The sequence below is a fragment of the Jaculus jaculus genome, chromosome 3 (genome assembly GCF_020740685.1).
Source record: "Jaculus jaculus isolate mJacJac1 chromosome 3, mJacJac1.mat.Y.cur, whole genome shotgun sequence".
NCBI classification, from domain to species: domain Eukaryota; kingdom Metazoa; phylum Chordata; class Mammalia; order Rodentia; family Dipodidae; genus Jaculus; species Jaculus jaculus.
Window position 1 is genome coordinate 16,281,616 of NC_059104.1, and position 16,913 is coordinate 16,298,528.

A 16,913-nucleotide genomic window follows, 5' to 3' on the forward strand; every position below is an offset into this window, starting at 1 on the left:
CAGGCCTTGAACTCTCAGCAATTCTCCTACTTCTGCCTACCGAGGGTTGGGATTAAAAGTATGTGCCACCATACCGGGCTAATCCTGGCGATTTTGAATTGTATTTTCTAGCGATTGTTAGAAATCCAGAAGTCCAATATGCAGATCAAGTCCAACATCGGCACTTTAAAAGATGCTCATGAGTTTAAAGAAGACCAGTCTCTTTATCCCCAGGACTTCCCAGACTTGATGCAGCTTCTAAAACTTCAGGTGCGTGGCGGGCGGGAACCGCAGGGAACGCTGGGGTCTTGTTCTTAGTGAATCCACTCTCAGCTACTGTCTTTGTCTCCTGCAAGGTTCTCAAAGGTGACTAGTTCTTGTCCTTTTGTCTCCTAGCCCACACCTAATTCACGAGGTGTTCCTGCAGTGGCTTTTGTTGACAAATAGACTTGGAAAAGTGGGTTCTGTCTTTCCCTAATATACTATGCCATTTGCCCTGGTTAGTATTGCTAGCCAATTGGCATTATCATCTAACTTTTTATCATCTCACTTGCAAAAACAAAAAAAAAAGGGGCTGAAGAGATGGCTTAGTGGTTAAGGCACTTGTCTGTGAAGCTTAAGGACCAAGGTTTGATTCTCCAGTACTCCTGTAAGCCAGATGCACAAGGTGACACATGCGTCTGGAGTTCATTTGCAGGGGCTGGAGTAGCTGGCACACCCACTGTCTCTCTCTATTTGCCTATCTGCCTCTTTCTCTCTTTCCCTCAAATAAATAAATACATTTTTTAAGGCAAAGAAAAGGCATATTGGAGGGAGCACCCAATTTATTTTTAGTTGCTGAAATATACCACTACATGGCTCTTTTAAATTTTTTCATTTGGAAGTAAACCTTCACAATTACTCCACACTAGCTATTTTGGTCACAGTGGTTTATGAATGCTATTTTACAAAAATATACCAAAGGGGGCTGGAGAGATGGCTTGGTGGTTAAGGCATTTCCCTGCAAAACCAAAGGATCCCTGTTGGACTCTCCAAAACCCACATAAGCCAGATGCACAAGGTGGTGCATGCATCTGGAGTATGTTTGTTGTAGCTGGAGGCCCTGGCCTGCCCATTCTCTCTATCTCTGAAATAAATAAATCAATAAAACATATTTTAAAACATATAACAAAGGGGCTGACAGATGGATCAGGTGTTTGCTTGCAAAGCTTGACTACCTGGGTTCGACTCCCCTGCACCCATGTAGAGCCAGATGCACAAAAGTGACAGATTCATGTGAAGTTCCTTTTCAGCAACAAGAGGCCCTGGCATACTTATTCATCCTCTCTCTATCCTTGCAAAAATAAATAAATAAAAATATTTTTAAAAACCCACATTGGGGATACAGCTCGGTGGCCTAGCATGCATGAGGACCTGGGTTCAGTCGCTGTTGTGCAGGGGTGGGGGAGACCCACAGAAATTCAAGTCTGAATTCAGGACTTTGTCTAAGGGGCAAAAAAAAAAAAAAAAAAAAAAAAAAATCTTATGTAGCTTTTTAAAAATAAGTGAAGTTTTGAAAGTGGTTCCTGCTTCTTACCTTCTCCCTTGCAGCCTGGCCAACGCCGCCACTGTCTTGCACCCCTCGACAGTCCCTCCACTTTCCACAGAGTCTGTATCCAGCAGCAAGGTCCTTCGATCTCTGCTGTCCGCCACCCAGTGCCATCGCCCACCACGCTGTGCTCTGTGCTGATGTGCACACGGCCCCAGTGGCTTCTAGAGCATGACATCCCATTCTCTGCCTTGCTCCTGCTACTGTCTTTGGCTGCCATTGCCTCTTTGTTTGGAGGACCTAATTTTTTTTTATTTTTAATATTTTTTGACAATTTTATATACATACATACATATATATATATATATATATATATATATATATAGACTGTATTTTTTAAATATTATTTTTTTCATTCATTTGTTTATTTATTTGAGAGGAACAGAGAGAGAAAGAGGCAGAGAGAGAGAGGAGAAAATGGGCGCGCCAAGGCTTCCAGCCACTGCAAAAACAAACTCCAGACACGTGCGCCCCTTTGTGCATCTGGCTAACGTGGGTCCTGGAGAGCCAAGCCTCGAACCGGGGTCCTTAGGCTTCACAGGCAAGCGCTTAACCGCTAAGCCATCTCTCCAGCCCTGTATACTGTATTTTGAACGTTCATTACCCGCCACTCCCTCTCCTATCCCTATTGCACTTCCACTAACCCCTTCTTCCTACCACTTACCAGTGGCCACAACACCGGCTGGAATGACTCCTGCTCCCTTTGCAACCACTAGCTGCCATCAGCTCCTCAGAGAGGCGGCTTGGCTTCGTGGGTCCCTGTGACAGATTGTTGACTGGTCCTGTTTTGCACAAGTAACCACAGCTGCTAGAGTCTGTGAGTCCAGTGGCCGTGCCATGTTCAGGTGAAAGAGTTCCACAGCACTGCTCCCCACCTTCCATCCTTTGTATTTATTTTGCCCCCTCTTCCACAGTGTTCCTAGAGCAAAAAAAAAAAGAGGGTTTCTGGCCAAGGCTGAGAGCAACGCTAATCTGTGGGTATAAACATAAACATTTAGAAGACAGGTTAACAGCATTTCAGTTTAGTGAAACAGTGGCCGTAGAATCACCTCTGGGGCCCGGGGCTTCCCCGGCTATGCGCTTTTGGCTCGTGTTCCAGTACCAGGTATGAATTCTGTCCTGTGCAATGGACCTCCAAGCCAATCAGAAGATGACTGGTTGGATCCCATAGACACATGCTGGAAAGCAAGCCAATGTCAAATGGATGCCAGTGTTCAGGTCACAAACAAATGGCTTGCTTTGTTTTCTTGTAGGAAAACAAGTGGACAGCTCAGCTTCAAACCCTCCACGAGGAACACAAGAAGGAGAAGGGTCAGGTAAGACAGAATCTAGAGGCGTCTGGTCAGTGTCTGTGAGTGTGTGTGTGTGTGTGTGTGTGTGTGTGTGTGTCTCTTTGTGCTGGGCATGGAAACCTAGGCCCTCATGAATGCAAACATGCAAGTGTTCTATCATGGTTACACCACCAAGTTGCTCATTAAAAAAAAAAAAAAATATATATATATATATATGCATATATATATATGTATATGTATATGTATATTTCAGAGAGAAAGAGGCAGAAAGAGGTGGGGAGAGGGAGAGAATGGGCACACCAAGTCCTCCAGTGACTGCAAACAAGCTCCAGATGCATGCACCCCTTGTGTATCTGGCTTACGTGGGTCCTGGGGAATCAAACTGGGGTACTTTGGCTTTGCAGGCAAATACCTAAACCACTAAGCCATCTCCAGCCCTCATTTTTTTTTTCATTTCTACATTTCTCTGTATTCCAGGTGGTATTTTCCTAATGTTTCTGAAGAAATGAGTAATGAAATTATAATTCTAATACCAGTGATGGCCTCTTCTACATCTTTGTCAGTTTCTTTTCAGTTTCTGTTCATAAGCGTGTATGTCTAACTATAGTTCATTATGTGTACATGTGGTCTTGAAAAAAATTGCTTTTTTCCTTAGGAGATTATAAACTTTTCTTTGTTTTAAAATATTCCCTAAAAACATTTTAATGGATAAGTGATGTTATATGGATGTTTTATAAGTTGTTTAATCATTTCTGTCTCATTGAATGTATGTGCCTGATTTTTTTTCACATTTCTGAGCTGCAGGGTAAAAAAGAAAAGGAATGTTCACATTAAAATGTAATTAAGCTGGGTGTGGTGACACATGCCTTTCATCTTAGCGCTGGGGAGGTGGAGGTAGGAGGATCTCTGGATCACTATGAGTTTAAGGACACCTGGAGACTACATAGTGAATTCAAGGTCAGCCTAGGCTAGAGCAAGAACCTACCTCAAAAACCAAAAATAAGGACTAGAGAGATGGCTTAGCGGTTAAGTGCTTGCCTGTGAAGCCTAAGGACCCTGGTTTAGGCTCCATTCCCCAGGACCCACGTTAGCCAGATGCACAAGGGGGCGCATTCATCTGGAGTTCACTTGCAGTGGCTGGAGGCCCTGGCGCACCCATTCTTTCTCTCTCTATCTGCCTCTTTCTCTGTCACTCTCAAATAAATAAATTAAAATAAATAATTAAAAAATGATAAATAAAATGTTAAGGGCTACGGAGATGGCTCAGTGGTTAAAGGCACTTGCTTGCAAAGCCGGCCCTCCCAAGGTTCAATGCCACAGTACTCACGTAAAGTCAGATGCACAAAGTGACATGTGTGGAAGTCATTTACAGTTGCAAAAGGCCTTGGCATGCCCAAATTCTCTTTCTCTATTTCTGTCTCTATTGCTTTATCTGTCTCTCTCAAATACATGAATAAAAATATTTTTAAAATCCCAATGAAAACAGAACTTGGTTATGACGCTGATTCCTGTTCATTGAAGTATGTAAGGAATTTCGTGGCTAAAATGTTTCCACTCCTGTAAAACATCTAAAATAGGTGTATTTGAGGCTATCTGGAGATAGGAAATCCTCGGATTATTTTATCTTCACTTGATACTGCCTTTTGTGCCTTTGTATCCCTTGCTGATGTATTCTGATTGGAGAAAATGTTTTCTCTTTCATACATTTCCTAAAATGATCTTTCTTCCTATAGTACTAAGCAAAATGTCATATGGCAAAAGTTCATACGTATGTATATCATTCCTAGGGTAAAGGAAGTTTAGATGCCCACAGAATTCATCCATTTATATGATTCCTAAAGGAGACAAAGGAGGGGAAACAGGGCTGGAGAGACGGCCTAGTGGTTAAGGGGCTTGCCTGCAAAGCCTAAGGACCTATGTTCGACTGTCCAGATCCCATGTTAGCCATATGCATAAAAGGTGAGGCAAGCGCAAGGTCGACCATGCCCACTAGGTGGCACAAGAGTCTGGAGTTCAATTACAGCAGCTGAGGTCCTGCTGTGCCAATTCTCCCTGTCTCTCTCTAAAATAAAAAATTTAAAAAATGGGAAACAAATTTTAAAAGTTATGGGGATGGAGAGATAGCCCAGAAGTTAAGGCATTTGTCTGCAAAGCCTAATTACCTGGATCTCAATTCCCCAGTACCCATGTGAAGCCAGATGCACAAAGGAGCGCACATCTGGAGTCAGTTTGCGGCGGCTAGAGGCCCTGGCATGCTTGTTTTCTCTCTCCCTCCCTCTCTTTTCTCACTGTCTCTGTCTCTCTGCTTTCAAATAAAATTTTAAAAACTTAATTAAAAAGACACTGGGGTGGAGCGATAGCTCAGTGACTAAGGTGCTTTCCTGCAAAGCTGACGACCTGGGTTTGATTCCCTAATAAAGCAGACGCCCAAAGCGGTGCATGCCTCTGACGTTCGTTGGCAGTGGTTAGAGAGCCTGCTAGCCCAAGCCCATCCTCCCTCTCCGTGCCTTTCTCCCCCTCTCTCTTTTCTCTCTGCTTGACAATAAAGTAAATAATAACAAAAACAAACCCGGTGAAATTTTCTCCCATTCAGTGGGTCATCTGTTGGCTGTGCTTATGGTATATTTGTCTGTGCAAAAGCTTCTTAGCTTCATGAGATCCCATTGGTTGAGTTAAAAAAAAAAAAAGCAAAAAAACTATGAACAATACAAAGTTAAACTAAAGCAAAACAAACAGCAAAAAAAAAAAGTCAATATTCTCCAAAACACCTGCAGAATGTTCTAGAATTTTGGTGGGAAAGTTAGGTTTTAATTCTTTACATTGCATCATTGTTAGAGAAGCAAATGGGTACCATGATTTTCCCTCTATTCCATGTGCAGTATCATTGGTTCATACAAATGATTTACATGCACACTTACGTGCACAAGGTAATCTACACCAACCGGAAACTGTACCACTAATGCGTAAACCCAGATCGGGATGTTCTTACGCAGTAGCTACCATTCACTGTACTTTCCAGGGCTAGAAATGGATAGGAAATAATTCCTGCCCTCAGGGATTGAGAGTTATAGAACAGCGGAAGCGGAAGTGGGGATGCGGTCTACAGCCATCCCAACCCCGAACGAGCCACCCTTGATCCCGTCTCAGAAGCCAAGCAAGGTCGGGCCTGGTTCACGGTACTTGGACGCGAGCAGTGAAGATGCTGCGAACTGACCAGTTATGAGGGGGATGGATGCCGAGTGCCCTGTGGATGGGATGCCTGTGGTTAACGTCCTTGTGTATTTCTCCAGCCTAAAGCCAACTTTCTGAGCTCTGTACCGCCAGCTCAGGGCCATGGTGTTCTCCAATACAATAGATGAAAATGATGTCCTTGAGATTTTCTCAGAAGGCGTTTAGTTCACCCAGATGAACGTCCGTCCCATCTCCCTCCCCTAATCCCCATCAGCAGGCTTCAGTCCCTGCACCTCTCATTCCTGTCCCACACATTTCCATAGCCTCTACCCTGGACCAGCCAGACATTGCCCCAGCAGACCTGTGGCTGGTCTCCCCAGCTGCATCTCTCTGGGTTACATCTACTCTCCCTAGGTGCATGCAACAATCTGGCTGCCGGCCACCAGTGTAGCTTCATCCTGATCCTTTCTTCTGAATCCCTGAATCTATGCATTCTAGCTGGAATGGCCATTTGGTAATTTCTAGAACATTCTGGCTTCCTTTTTTTTTTTTTCAAGGTATGGTTTCTCTCTAGTCCAGGCTGACCTGGAATTCACTATGTCGCCTCAGGGTGGCCTCGAACTCATGGTGATCCTCCTACCTCTGCCTCCCAAGTGCTGGGATTAAAGGCATGTGCCACCATGCCCGGCTTGACTTCCTTCTCTTTTTAAATTTTATTTGAGAGAGAGAGTGAGCGAGCAAGAGGCAGATAATCGAGAGACAGGATAGGCACACCAGGGCCTCCAGCCACTGCAAACGAACTCTAGATGCATGCGCCAGTTTGTGTACCTGGCTTGTGTGGGTGCTGGACAATCAAGTGTGGGTCCTTAGGCTTTGCAGGCAAGCACCTTAACCACTAAGCCATCTCTCCAGCCCCCCCCCCTCCTTTTTTTTAACGGAAAGCTTTTTCACTTGTTTTTCACATCGCTACTTCTTTTCTCTTCTGGGTCAGTTTTTCACCTGGCAACTTGCCCCAAATTTCCTGGCCTGAAATGAGCTGCATTGGTCTTATACTTTCTGTGGGTCAGAAGCACAAGTTCAGCTCGGTTGGGTCCACAGCGGACGTGCTCGGAAATCACATGTAGGACATCAGTTAGACTCTGTTATCCTGTAGAGCCCTTCACTGTTAACCTGAGTTCATACTCTTAGCCCTTGGACATTGCTTCTCCCAGAGAGGTTCTCACCATGGCCACTGACTTCAGGGCCACCTGGGAAATGTCCCTGCTTTCATCTTCCCCTTCAGGAAAGGCCTGGGACTTCTAAAAGGGCTCACTGAGCAAGGCAAGCCCACCCAGGATAACTTTCCTTTGCATTAGCTCAAAGTCAGTGGATTGGACTTGGATTGCCTCCATGAAGTCCTGGCCTCGCTGTTGCTGTTTTCTATTAGAAGTGCTTGTAGGTGCTTCTGTTCTGCCCAACACACAGGCTGGATTGTTCGGCGGTGTGCGCTAGAGGGTGTAGCTTTGAGGGCCGTGTTGGAATCCTGCTGACTGCACCATACTCAGCCTCCAGGTTCAGGTTCCCGGATGTCATTCCTTGCATCTAGTAGGCCTTCCCTTCATTGTTCTCTCTAACACCACACAAAGTTAGTGGTGATCGCTATTTTCAATAGTTTGTCTGTTTAATGTCTTTCTCTCTCTTTCTCTCCACCCACCCTGAGTGAAGAGGTCTGTCTGTAGAACCCTCCATTGTCTTTTCTTTAAAATATTATTTAGGGGTTGGAGAGATGGCTTTGCAGTTAGGTGCTTGCTGACAAAGCCAAAGGACTCAGGTTCGATTCCCCAGGACCTACATAAGCCAGATGCACAAGATGGTACATGTGTTTGGAGTTTGTTTCCAGTGGCTGGAGGCCTTGGTGTGCCCTTTCTCTCTCTCTCTCTCTCTCTCTCTCTCTGCCTCTATCAAATAAATAAAGACATAAATAAATGTAATTTGTTTGTTTACTTGTGTGTGAAAGAGAGAAACAGACAAACAGAGAATGGGTACACCAGGGCTTCTTGCTGCTGCAAATGAACTCCAGACACATGGATCACTTTGGACATCTGGCTTTATGTGGGCACTGGGGAATCAAACCTGGGCCAACAGGATTTGCAAGCAAGCACCTTTAATTGTTGAGCCATCTCCAAAGCCCTTCCTCGTCATTTTATATCCACTGATGCTCCTAAAATATGCTCAGGATTGATTGAGAACTTGTTGAATGGGATCATTCAGCAGTTTCTGTAGAAGGGAAAATGCTCATTATAAGGTACAGAAGGATGGAGGTGTTAAAAGAGTTGCCTCTGGGTCTAAGCATGGCTTGCTCGGGGAAGGACGCTATTCGAGGTGTTTGCCATGGAACCCAGGAGATTTTTGTGGTGCCAGGAAAGATACTGGGGTGCAGAGGCAGTACACTGTAACCTTTCTGCATCACAGGTAGACCTGTTGTGCAAGGAGTGTTCTCTGTGGTTCTCTGTTACAAGCCAGTACAAGTGGTTCCTTACGATAGTTCCCATAGTGGTGGTTTTGGTTTTTGTTCCAAGAACTGTTTAATCAATATACCTACCACTGGGTTCCTGGGGGCATTCAGAAACACATTGATATTTGTAATGCAATGTGGTTGGTACTGCTGCCCACTTACAGATGAGGAAACAGCCTCTCAAAGTTGCTGTCTTGCCCCGGGTTGCTGGTGTCTGAATACAGGCCTTCTGTGCACTGTGTCTGGCTTCAGGAACTTAGCCAGCAGGGATGTAAGAACAGGCAGGGCCTGTATATAGCAGTTATTTTTCTGTAAGGACTCTGGATCCTCCTTTTTTAAAAAATGTTTTATTTATTTTTTAAAATTTTTTGTTTATTTTTATTTATTTATTTGAGAGCAACAGACAGAGAGAGAGAGGGAGGGAGGGAGAGAGGGAGAGAATGGGCATGCTAGGGTTTCCAGCCACTGCAGATGAACTCCAGACACGTGCACCCCCTTGTGCATCTGGTTAACGTGGGTCCTGGGGAATCTAGCCTCAAACCACGGTCCTTAGGCTTGACAGGCAAGCGTTTAGCTGCTAAGCCATCTCTCTAGCCCTCTGGATCCTTCTAAGGGGCTCTAAGGTAATAGTTCTTAACCAGGGATGCACCTCAGAGCTGAGACCCTTCCAAAAGGCACATGACCTCTTAACTCTCTGAGATTCTGATTTGGTTAAAAAAAAAAAAAAAATCAGGAACATAGTTTGGGAGAAAAAGACCAAAGCTTAAAAGAATCCAGGCTACCTGTGTTAGATCCTTGGTCTGAGCCACTGCCTTTTGTTAAATAAGTCTCTCCTTTTATTATTCAAGGTATTTTGATAGCTTTGGCGTTTAGGGAGAAAATCCAGACATCTTTTAGTCCTTGTTCCACTAAAGCCCCCTGTCTTACTGTGAGTCATGGCTAAAGGAAAGACTGCTTGTGGGTGTCACAGGGAAAGAAAGTGAGGCCTCCCCGGCTCAGCAGGCTGCACGGGCTCTCATGCAAGCGGGCTGTGCTGTCCTGTGTCCCCTAGGGTGACTCCATAGACCTGGCTCCCTGTTGCTTCTCCCACGAGCCCTAATAGAGGGGTAACTTCAATCAAGCGCAGTCATCTCCACCAGAGACCTCACTGTTAATTATTCCACATGATTGGTGCCTACTCTTCCCACAATGCCCACATTGTGTTGGTCCGTTTAGGGGAAGTTGCCTTATGCCAACTTTTTATTGCTTTACCTGGATTCTTGGCAGTCTCTCTCTCTGTCTTCTTTTAAATAACACTGGTAGGAGTTCAAAGGGAGTCGCAGATTAGCCATGTTGTGTCCTCCTGACCCAGCGCCGGTCGCCTGAGTTTGAGAGATTGCTGGCTGGTCACGCAGTGGAAGGGAAAGGGTATGGCATGACGTGCAAAGGTAGAGAGGAACCCACAAAGCTGGAGGTGGTAGATCCCAAGGCATGGGCTCCAGGGCTCCTCACCTTGCGAGGCAGGACGCGCCTACCTCATTTAGCCTCCCCTCCTTCCTCGCTTGGTGAATTCTTGTCTGCACCTTAGTCACCCAGTCTTAATCCCAGTATCACAATCATGTCATCTCTTGATTTTTTTTTTTTTCCCCCTGGGTTTCCTTGCTTCTTGGGATCGGGCACGACTCCTCTATTGTTGCTATGGTTCGAGATCCTAACTTTAACTGGCTTTTTCTTTCTGATTTATTTATTTATTTTAAATCTATATCTGTTTATTTGCCTGGAGAAAGACAGAGATGGAGAAAGAATGAGCCTGGGTGCGCCAGGGCCTCTTACTGCTGCAACCAAGCTCCACACCCATGCTCTGCTTTGTGCATCTGGCTGTATGTAGATACTGGGGAACTGAACCTGGGCCAGCAGGCTTTGCAAACAAGTGCCTTTAACCGCTGAGCCATCTCCCTGGCCCTCCTTTTTTTTTTTTTTTTACTGGGGGTGGAGGGTGTAGAAGTCTAGTAAAAGTGTTTTGTTGTTGTTCATTTGTTTGCTTGAGACAGGCTCTCATATAGCCCAGGCTGGCCTACAATCATCTATGTAGTGGAGGATGACCTTGAATTTATGATCCTCCTGTCCAGCTCCCAACTGTTGGGATTACAGGCGTGAGCCACCATGCCCAGTACTTTATGCCAGGGTCGCATTGCATGCTGGGCAAACATTCTACCAACGGAGCCCCCTGACCGGTCCTGAAACTTTCTGGCAATGTCTTTCTTGAGGGAGATACTTAGTATCCACAAGGACATAAAGGGCTATTTTCAGGCTTCTCCCAGAAGATGTTTCTCCACACGGTGCCGCTCGGCATGTGTCCGGGCTCGTGGGAGCGTATGTTCACCAGAGGCAGGTTCTTGACATGCGTGATCTGAAGCCAGGCATGGAAGTTCAGGGCTGGGCTCTGCGCCCTCCAGCTTTCTGAATTTGGGTCAGCTATGTCACCTCTCTAGACTTGAGTTCCCTCGTTTGTATCATGAGACCAGATGCATTTCTAGCAGCTTCGTGGTATGGGTTAAATAAGATAAAGGGCTTCACACAGCAGCAGGCATGTAATGTTAAGAAAAGCAGACAGCTGGAGAGACGGCTTAGCGGTTAAGCACTTGCCTGTGAAGCCTAAGGACCCCGGTTCGAGGCTCGGTTCCCCAGGACCCACGTTAGCCAGATGTACAAAGTGGCACCACACGCATCTGGAGTTCCTTTGCAGTGGCTAGAGGCCCTGGTGCACCTATTCTCTTTCTCTCCTTCCCCGTCTCTAATAAGTAAATAAATTAAAATAAATAAAAAATATTTAAAAAATATGACTCCTTGTACCTTTCATCTCCCTTTCTTCCCTTCCCTTTTTGTATTCCTTCTTTCCTCCCGTCCTCCATCTTGTCACCAGCCTCCTCACCCCAATGACCCCCTGCAGACCAGGGCTCGTGTTAATTGCTGGGAATACAGTACAACTCAGTCACAGTTTCTGGCCAGGGGTTGCCCATTTGCACTGGCCTGGCACGTGTGGCTATGCGGGATTGGGGCTGCGTCAGAAGTTCAGTGTGGAGGTGAGGGAATGCTTCAGGAGACAGGCCCGCATCCTTTATCTCTGCTCGGCGTGTTATTTCATGTAACGTGCTCATCTGCACCCGCCATCCCCGTCTCTCCTATCAGCTCTGTCTGTCTGGGATCACAAGCTCCCTGCAAAGAGACGAAGCCTAGAACAGCCAAGGTCTTGGTATGCACTGATTGACAGCTTAACAAGACATCAAGACGCATAAAAAACATTGTATCTTTAGCTAACAGACTAAGGCCTTTCTCCGTTTTCTTCCCCCCCCCCTCGCCCCCAGCTCTTGTCACATATAGAGAAACTTCAGAGCTCAATGTTAGATGATCTGAGTTCAAGAAATGTTTTGTACCAGAGACGGATCAAAGAGCTCGACCAGAAGGTCGCGGAGCAGACTGAGCTGATCATCACGCAGAAGCGGCAGGTCTGCCTGGGGTACTCTGGCCTCGAACTTCCTCCGGCAACATGGGGTTTCAGTTGATAGCATCCTAAGAAGTACGAGATAAGGGTGGATTATTTCCCCCTGGTGGGTGCTTATGAAAGTAAACGTGATCCAGTAAATTACCAAGGGTTGAGGGTGTTGTACAGTTGGTAGAATGCTTGCTTGGTATGCATGAAACCCTGGATTCCATCCCTGGCATAGCATTAAAAAAAAAAAAAAAAAGACAGGCGTAATTGCACAAGCCTGTAATCCTAGCACTTGGGTGCTGCTGGTAGGAAGATTAGGCATTTGAAGTCATCCTAGACCATGTAATTAATTTAAGGGCAGCCTGGGCTACATGAGATCCAGTCCCAGCAACTCCTCCACCCACCCTGCCCCAAATAAATGAATGGTCAAAAAGCTACCTATGAATACTATAATGCGGATTCATTCGGTTAGAATTCATAATCAGTTCGAAGGTAGGCCAGAATGTCGCTAGGTGATTTCTTAGAGAAGCAGCCAAATCCGTGTTACTTTGATTCGGGTCCACATACCGTGTCTTGGGATGATTTAGAGGAAAGGTTAATTTCCCAAGAACCTTATCTGTGCCTGTCTAGCTTCCAACATGAGTCGCCAGAAGACCGTTTTCTCTTTTGCAGATAAAAGAGTTTACTAGTCAGCCCCTCTGCAGTGTGAGCGAGCCCAGAGGTAAGCAGATGGGACCCCAGTGCTGGGGGGCGAGTGACCTCCGCGATTGCTCTGGAGGCGGGTGGGCTCCCCTGGCTTATGTCTGCTAAGGTGGTGCTGCTCTTGGCCCTTTAACTGGGGAGATCCGTCCTCTCGTTAGTTTTTGTTCTGCTGTGCGTATGGGCATGTGCTCTGCTTGCATGTGTGCATGTTTGTGTGAGTTCATGTGTGTGGAGGCTGGTGGTTGACGTCAGGTCGCTGCCTGAATTGCTCTCTAGTTTCTATACAGAGACGGGTCACTGAGTTGGACGCAGAGCTCACTGATTGGGCTAGGCCAGCTCACCAGAGTGCTCCGGGGATTCTCCCATCTCTGCCCGTCCCCCACTCTGGGATTACAGGCATGCTGACACCCAGTATTGGGCTCCAAACCCAGGACCTTATGCTTGCACAGCAAGCACTTTTTCTTCAGCTCCTTTTATTATTTTACTATTTGGGAAAAATCTGTTGCGATTACCTAGAAAAGTTGAACCTTTAAAAAATCTAGGGCTGGAGAGATGGCTTAGCCGTTCAGCGCTTGCCTGTGAAGCCTAAGGATCTTGGTTCGAGGCTCGATTCCCCAGGACCCACGTCAGCCAGATGCACAAGGGGGCGCACGCATCTGGAGTTTGTTTGTAGTGGCTAGAAGCCCTGGCTGGCCTACAATTGTCCATATAGTGGAGGATGACCTTGAATTTATGATCCTCCTGTCCAGCTCCCAACTGTTGGGATTGCAGGCGTGTGCCACCATGCCCAGTACTTTCTGCCAGGGCTGCATTGCATGCTGGTCCAGCCTGGACCAGAGTGAGACCCTACCTTAAATGGGCATGCCCATTCTCTCTCTTCCTCACTCTCTCTGCCTCCCCATCTCTCTCTGTCACTCTCAAATAAATAAACTACAAAGAAACAAAAATATCTAAACTACCATCTAAAATCTCATTTTTATGGCTCAGAATATGAATATGACACTACTCGGTATACATTATCCCTACTTGGTAGCCATTTACCTTTGCATTTATGTGCATAAAATAGAGTGTTGGGGCTGGAGACATGGCTCAGTAGTTAAGGTGCTCGCCTGTGAAGCCTAACGACCCAGGTTCAGTTCCCCCATACTCACGTAAAGCCAGATGCACAAAGAGGTACATGCATCTGGAGTTTGTTTATAGTGGCTAGAGGCCCTGGCATGCCCATTCTCTCAGTTTCTCATCTCTCCCTACTTGCAAATAAGTAAATTAAATTAAAAACTAAAAGAACAGAGTTCTTATTGAAAACATAGGGTCTAAAAATGATTTGGGTTCAACTCTCATTTCTGGTGCTTCGTAGCTTTGTGAACCCTGTCCAGTTTCCTCGTTTCTGGCGTAGGGATACTGTTAGTCACGACACCAGCAGGGCGCTGGTTGGGAAGAGGAAGAAGTCCAGCAAGGGTGGGAGGAGGACAAGAAAAAATAATGGGGGAGGGGTAAATCCCAGCACTCGGGAGGCAGAGGTAGGACGATCGCCATGAGTTCGAGGCCACCCTGAGACTACATAGTGAATTCCAGGTCAGCCTGGACCAGAGTGAGACCCTACCTCAAAAAAACCAAAAAAAATCATTATACCATAGGCTTTCTTATGAAGGCTAAATGGGATTAGAACTATTAGGCTTAGCCTTAACCCTTTATGTAAAGAACTATAGGAATGCTTAATGCTTACTGGATCTTCTCGGTGGTGGTAATTGGAGGTTAAAGCTTGGTTCTAAGCATGATGGAAATATGCACAACTTCCTGACTGTAGCAATGGTAGCCTGGATATCTCATCTCAGTCCAGAGCTGGACCAGAAGGGAGACTGGAGCCCTCTGGGCAGTGTCTGAAAGTGGTGCCTAAAAGCTGGCTTTCAGCCTAGACTCCTGCTCGGAGGTCTCCGTCTTGGTCCCTGTCTGCCTCAGGTCGTTAAGGAATCTGTCTGCCTGGGAGATGGCAGGTAGGTTCCTTCCTTCTATGAGTGGCAAAATAAGGGGAGGGTGTGTGTGTGTGTGTGTGTGTGTGTGTGTGTGTGTGTGTGTGTGTTTGTGTCAGGGCAGGGAGTGTCCATGGTTTCCTTACCTTCTTTTGGGATGAGAGCTCTAAGGTACCCCTGTATAATTATTTAAATAAAAATAATTAGCTGGAAGTAATTTGAGGAAGAATTTAGTTTTAAAGGGGTTATGGTAAACATTTATTTTGGAGAGCGAACTGTTAAGTGAAAACATTTAGTTTTAGAAAGATTGATGTTTAATGTGTTTATTCTCTTGTGTGAGGCACTAGGTGTTGGTAAGCTTCATTTATTATTTTTCTGGGGGCAAAAATTAGGATAAGGACTGATAACATTTAACCCAATCTTATATTTTTGTTGCTGTTGTTGTTTGTTTGTTTGTTTGTTTACTTTCAACTCACTTTTTCTGTTTTTAATTTTCAGGGAATGTTCTAACTTGGCAAGCAATTGAGTCAAAGCCAGCTGGCCCCACTCTGTCTAGTAAGTCTCTGTAATAGTTTCAGGATCTAAAATAGCTTTAAAATGCTAAATATAATTTTTACTTGTTTCTTTTCTCAGATACTCTTCTTTGAAAACTAATACATTTGATGATCACACAATCATTCCTTTTGCTTCTTAGCCCTGACCTAGCTCGGAAACCCAGGGTTGTAAATGTCATGTTATGTGGATTAGTTTGTCTGGTATGTGGCAGCTTGACTTACAAAGGGATGAGGCACAATTTGGTGGCATCACCCCATTTACTCCTGGATTTCTCCAAGTGATATTCTGGGTGGACCATGGGTGGTGGCCGCCACATTTTGTCAAGGTCGAGACTTGCCAGTGCAGGCTTTAAGTAGATGTCTACCTGTCCTCATTGGTGATTGGCTCAGCCATCTGCTCTAGATCTTGGGACTTTTCAAGATGCAGTAGTGATCCCAAAGCAGTTTTAGTTTAGAAGCAGATTTTCCCCCAATAATAGTGTGTGTGCATATATTTGTTGTTATTGTTGTTTAGACAATCAGAGAGAATCGGTGCGTCAGGGCCTCAGCCAGTGCAATCAAACTCCAGACACTGGCACCACCTAGTGGGCATGTGCGACCTTGTGCTTCCTTCACCTTTGTGCTTCTGGCTTATATGGGATCTGGAGAGTCCAACATGGGTCCTTAGCTTTCACAGGCAAGCGCCTTAACCCCTAAGCCATCTCTCCAGCTCAGTTGAAGCATTTTTATTTCTATTGAGGAAAACGGAGAGGAAACTTCAGAGCAGAGAGCATGGGTGAAGGGACACATAGGTGTACTGTGTCCCCAGAGGTCTGGTACCCAAGTGAGGCCCAAAACTAAGACGGGGCACAGAGGGCTGAACTCTCATTCTGTGGGTCCAGGCATCAAGGGAAGGCTGTATAGTGACCACAGGATACTCACTAATGGGTGTGTTTAGAGGTTTGACACAATTGAATGGAAATTGCTAACAGTTTTAACCACTCAGTTTATTCAGGGACTTCTTTCTTGAAGTCTCTTACTGTGTCTCAACAGCCAAGGAGGTTGGAAGTGCAGGGGAGCAGAGGGGAGCTTAGAGTTAAGAGCAGGGCTGTGTTTAGAAGCTAGACTTGGGTTGTAGGGAATAAAGGAACAAAAAAAAAATCACTTTTCAGCGAAGAATGAAAAGGGCTAAAAGACTAAGTTAAACAACAATGAAAATGAAACATCACCAAACATACAAATATGAATGCAGAAAAAATACCAAAGCTGTGTTTACATTGATTTTTCTCCAAATGAGGTCTTCAGATCCAACCTATTGACTTTTATGTTCTTTTTCTTCTTTTTCTTTTCTTTTCTTATCTTTGTTTCTTTTTTTTTTTTTTTTTTTTTTTGAGGTAGGGTTTCCCTCTAGTCTCAGGGTAGCCTTGAACTACTGGTGATTCTCTTACCTCTGTCTCCCAAGTGCCAGGATTAAAGGCATGTGCCTTAAACTCAACTCAACTCATTCACTTTAAGGCTTGTGGCTGGCTTGTACTATTATACTATAGCTGTATACTTGTAGCAGATGGCATCTTGCTCATGCAACCAAAAATAGTTACTATATATCCTGTTACTGGAAAAAAAAAAAAACACTAGACAGTTTACTATTGCCTGAGCTAGTGTTTGTTTTGGGGGGTATGCAAAAAGATCTAGTGAGGGCTGGAGAGATGGCTTAG

At 45.3% G+C, this 16,913-nt stretch overlaps 1 protein-coding gene across 2 annotated transcripts in view; it reads left to right on the forward strand.

Moving 5' to 3' along the window:
- The window catches only part of Dzip1 (DAZ interacting zinc finger protein 1), a 78,135-nt gene that overhangs the window by 25,998 nt on the left and 35,224 nt on the right, over positions 1–16,913 (forward strand). For both annotated transcript variants that reach the window (XM_045144902.1, XM_045144903.1), the window contains 5 exons: positions 112–249; positions 2,821–2,883; positions 11,869–12,009; positions 12,666–12,714; positions 15,164–15,220. In XM_045144902.1, the coding sequence (XP_045000837.1) occupies positions 112–249; positions 2,821–2,883; positions 11,869–12,009; positions 12,666–12,714; positions 15,164–15,220 (448 nt within the window). The remainder of the gene's footprint in view (positions 1–111; positions 250–2,820; positions 2,884–11,868; positions 12,010–12,665; positions 12,715–15,163; positions 15,221–16,913) is intronic.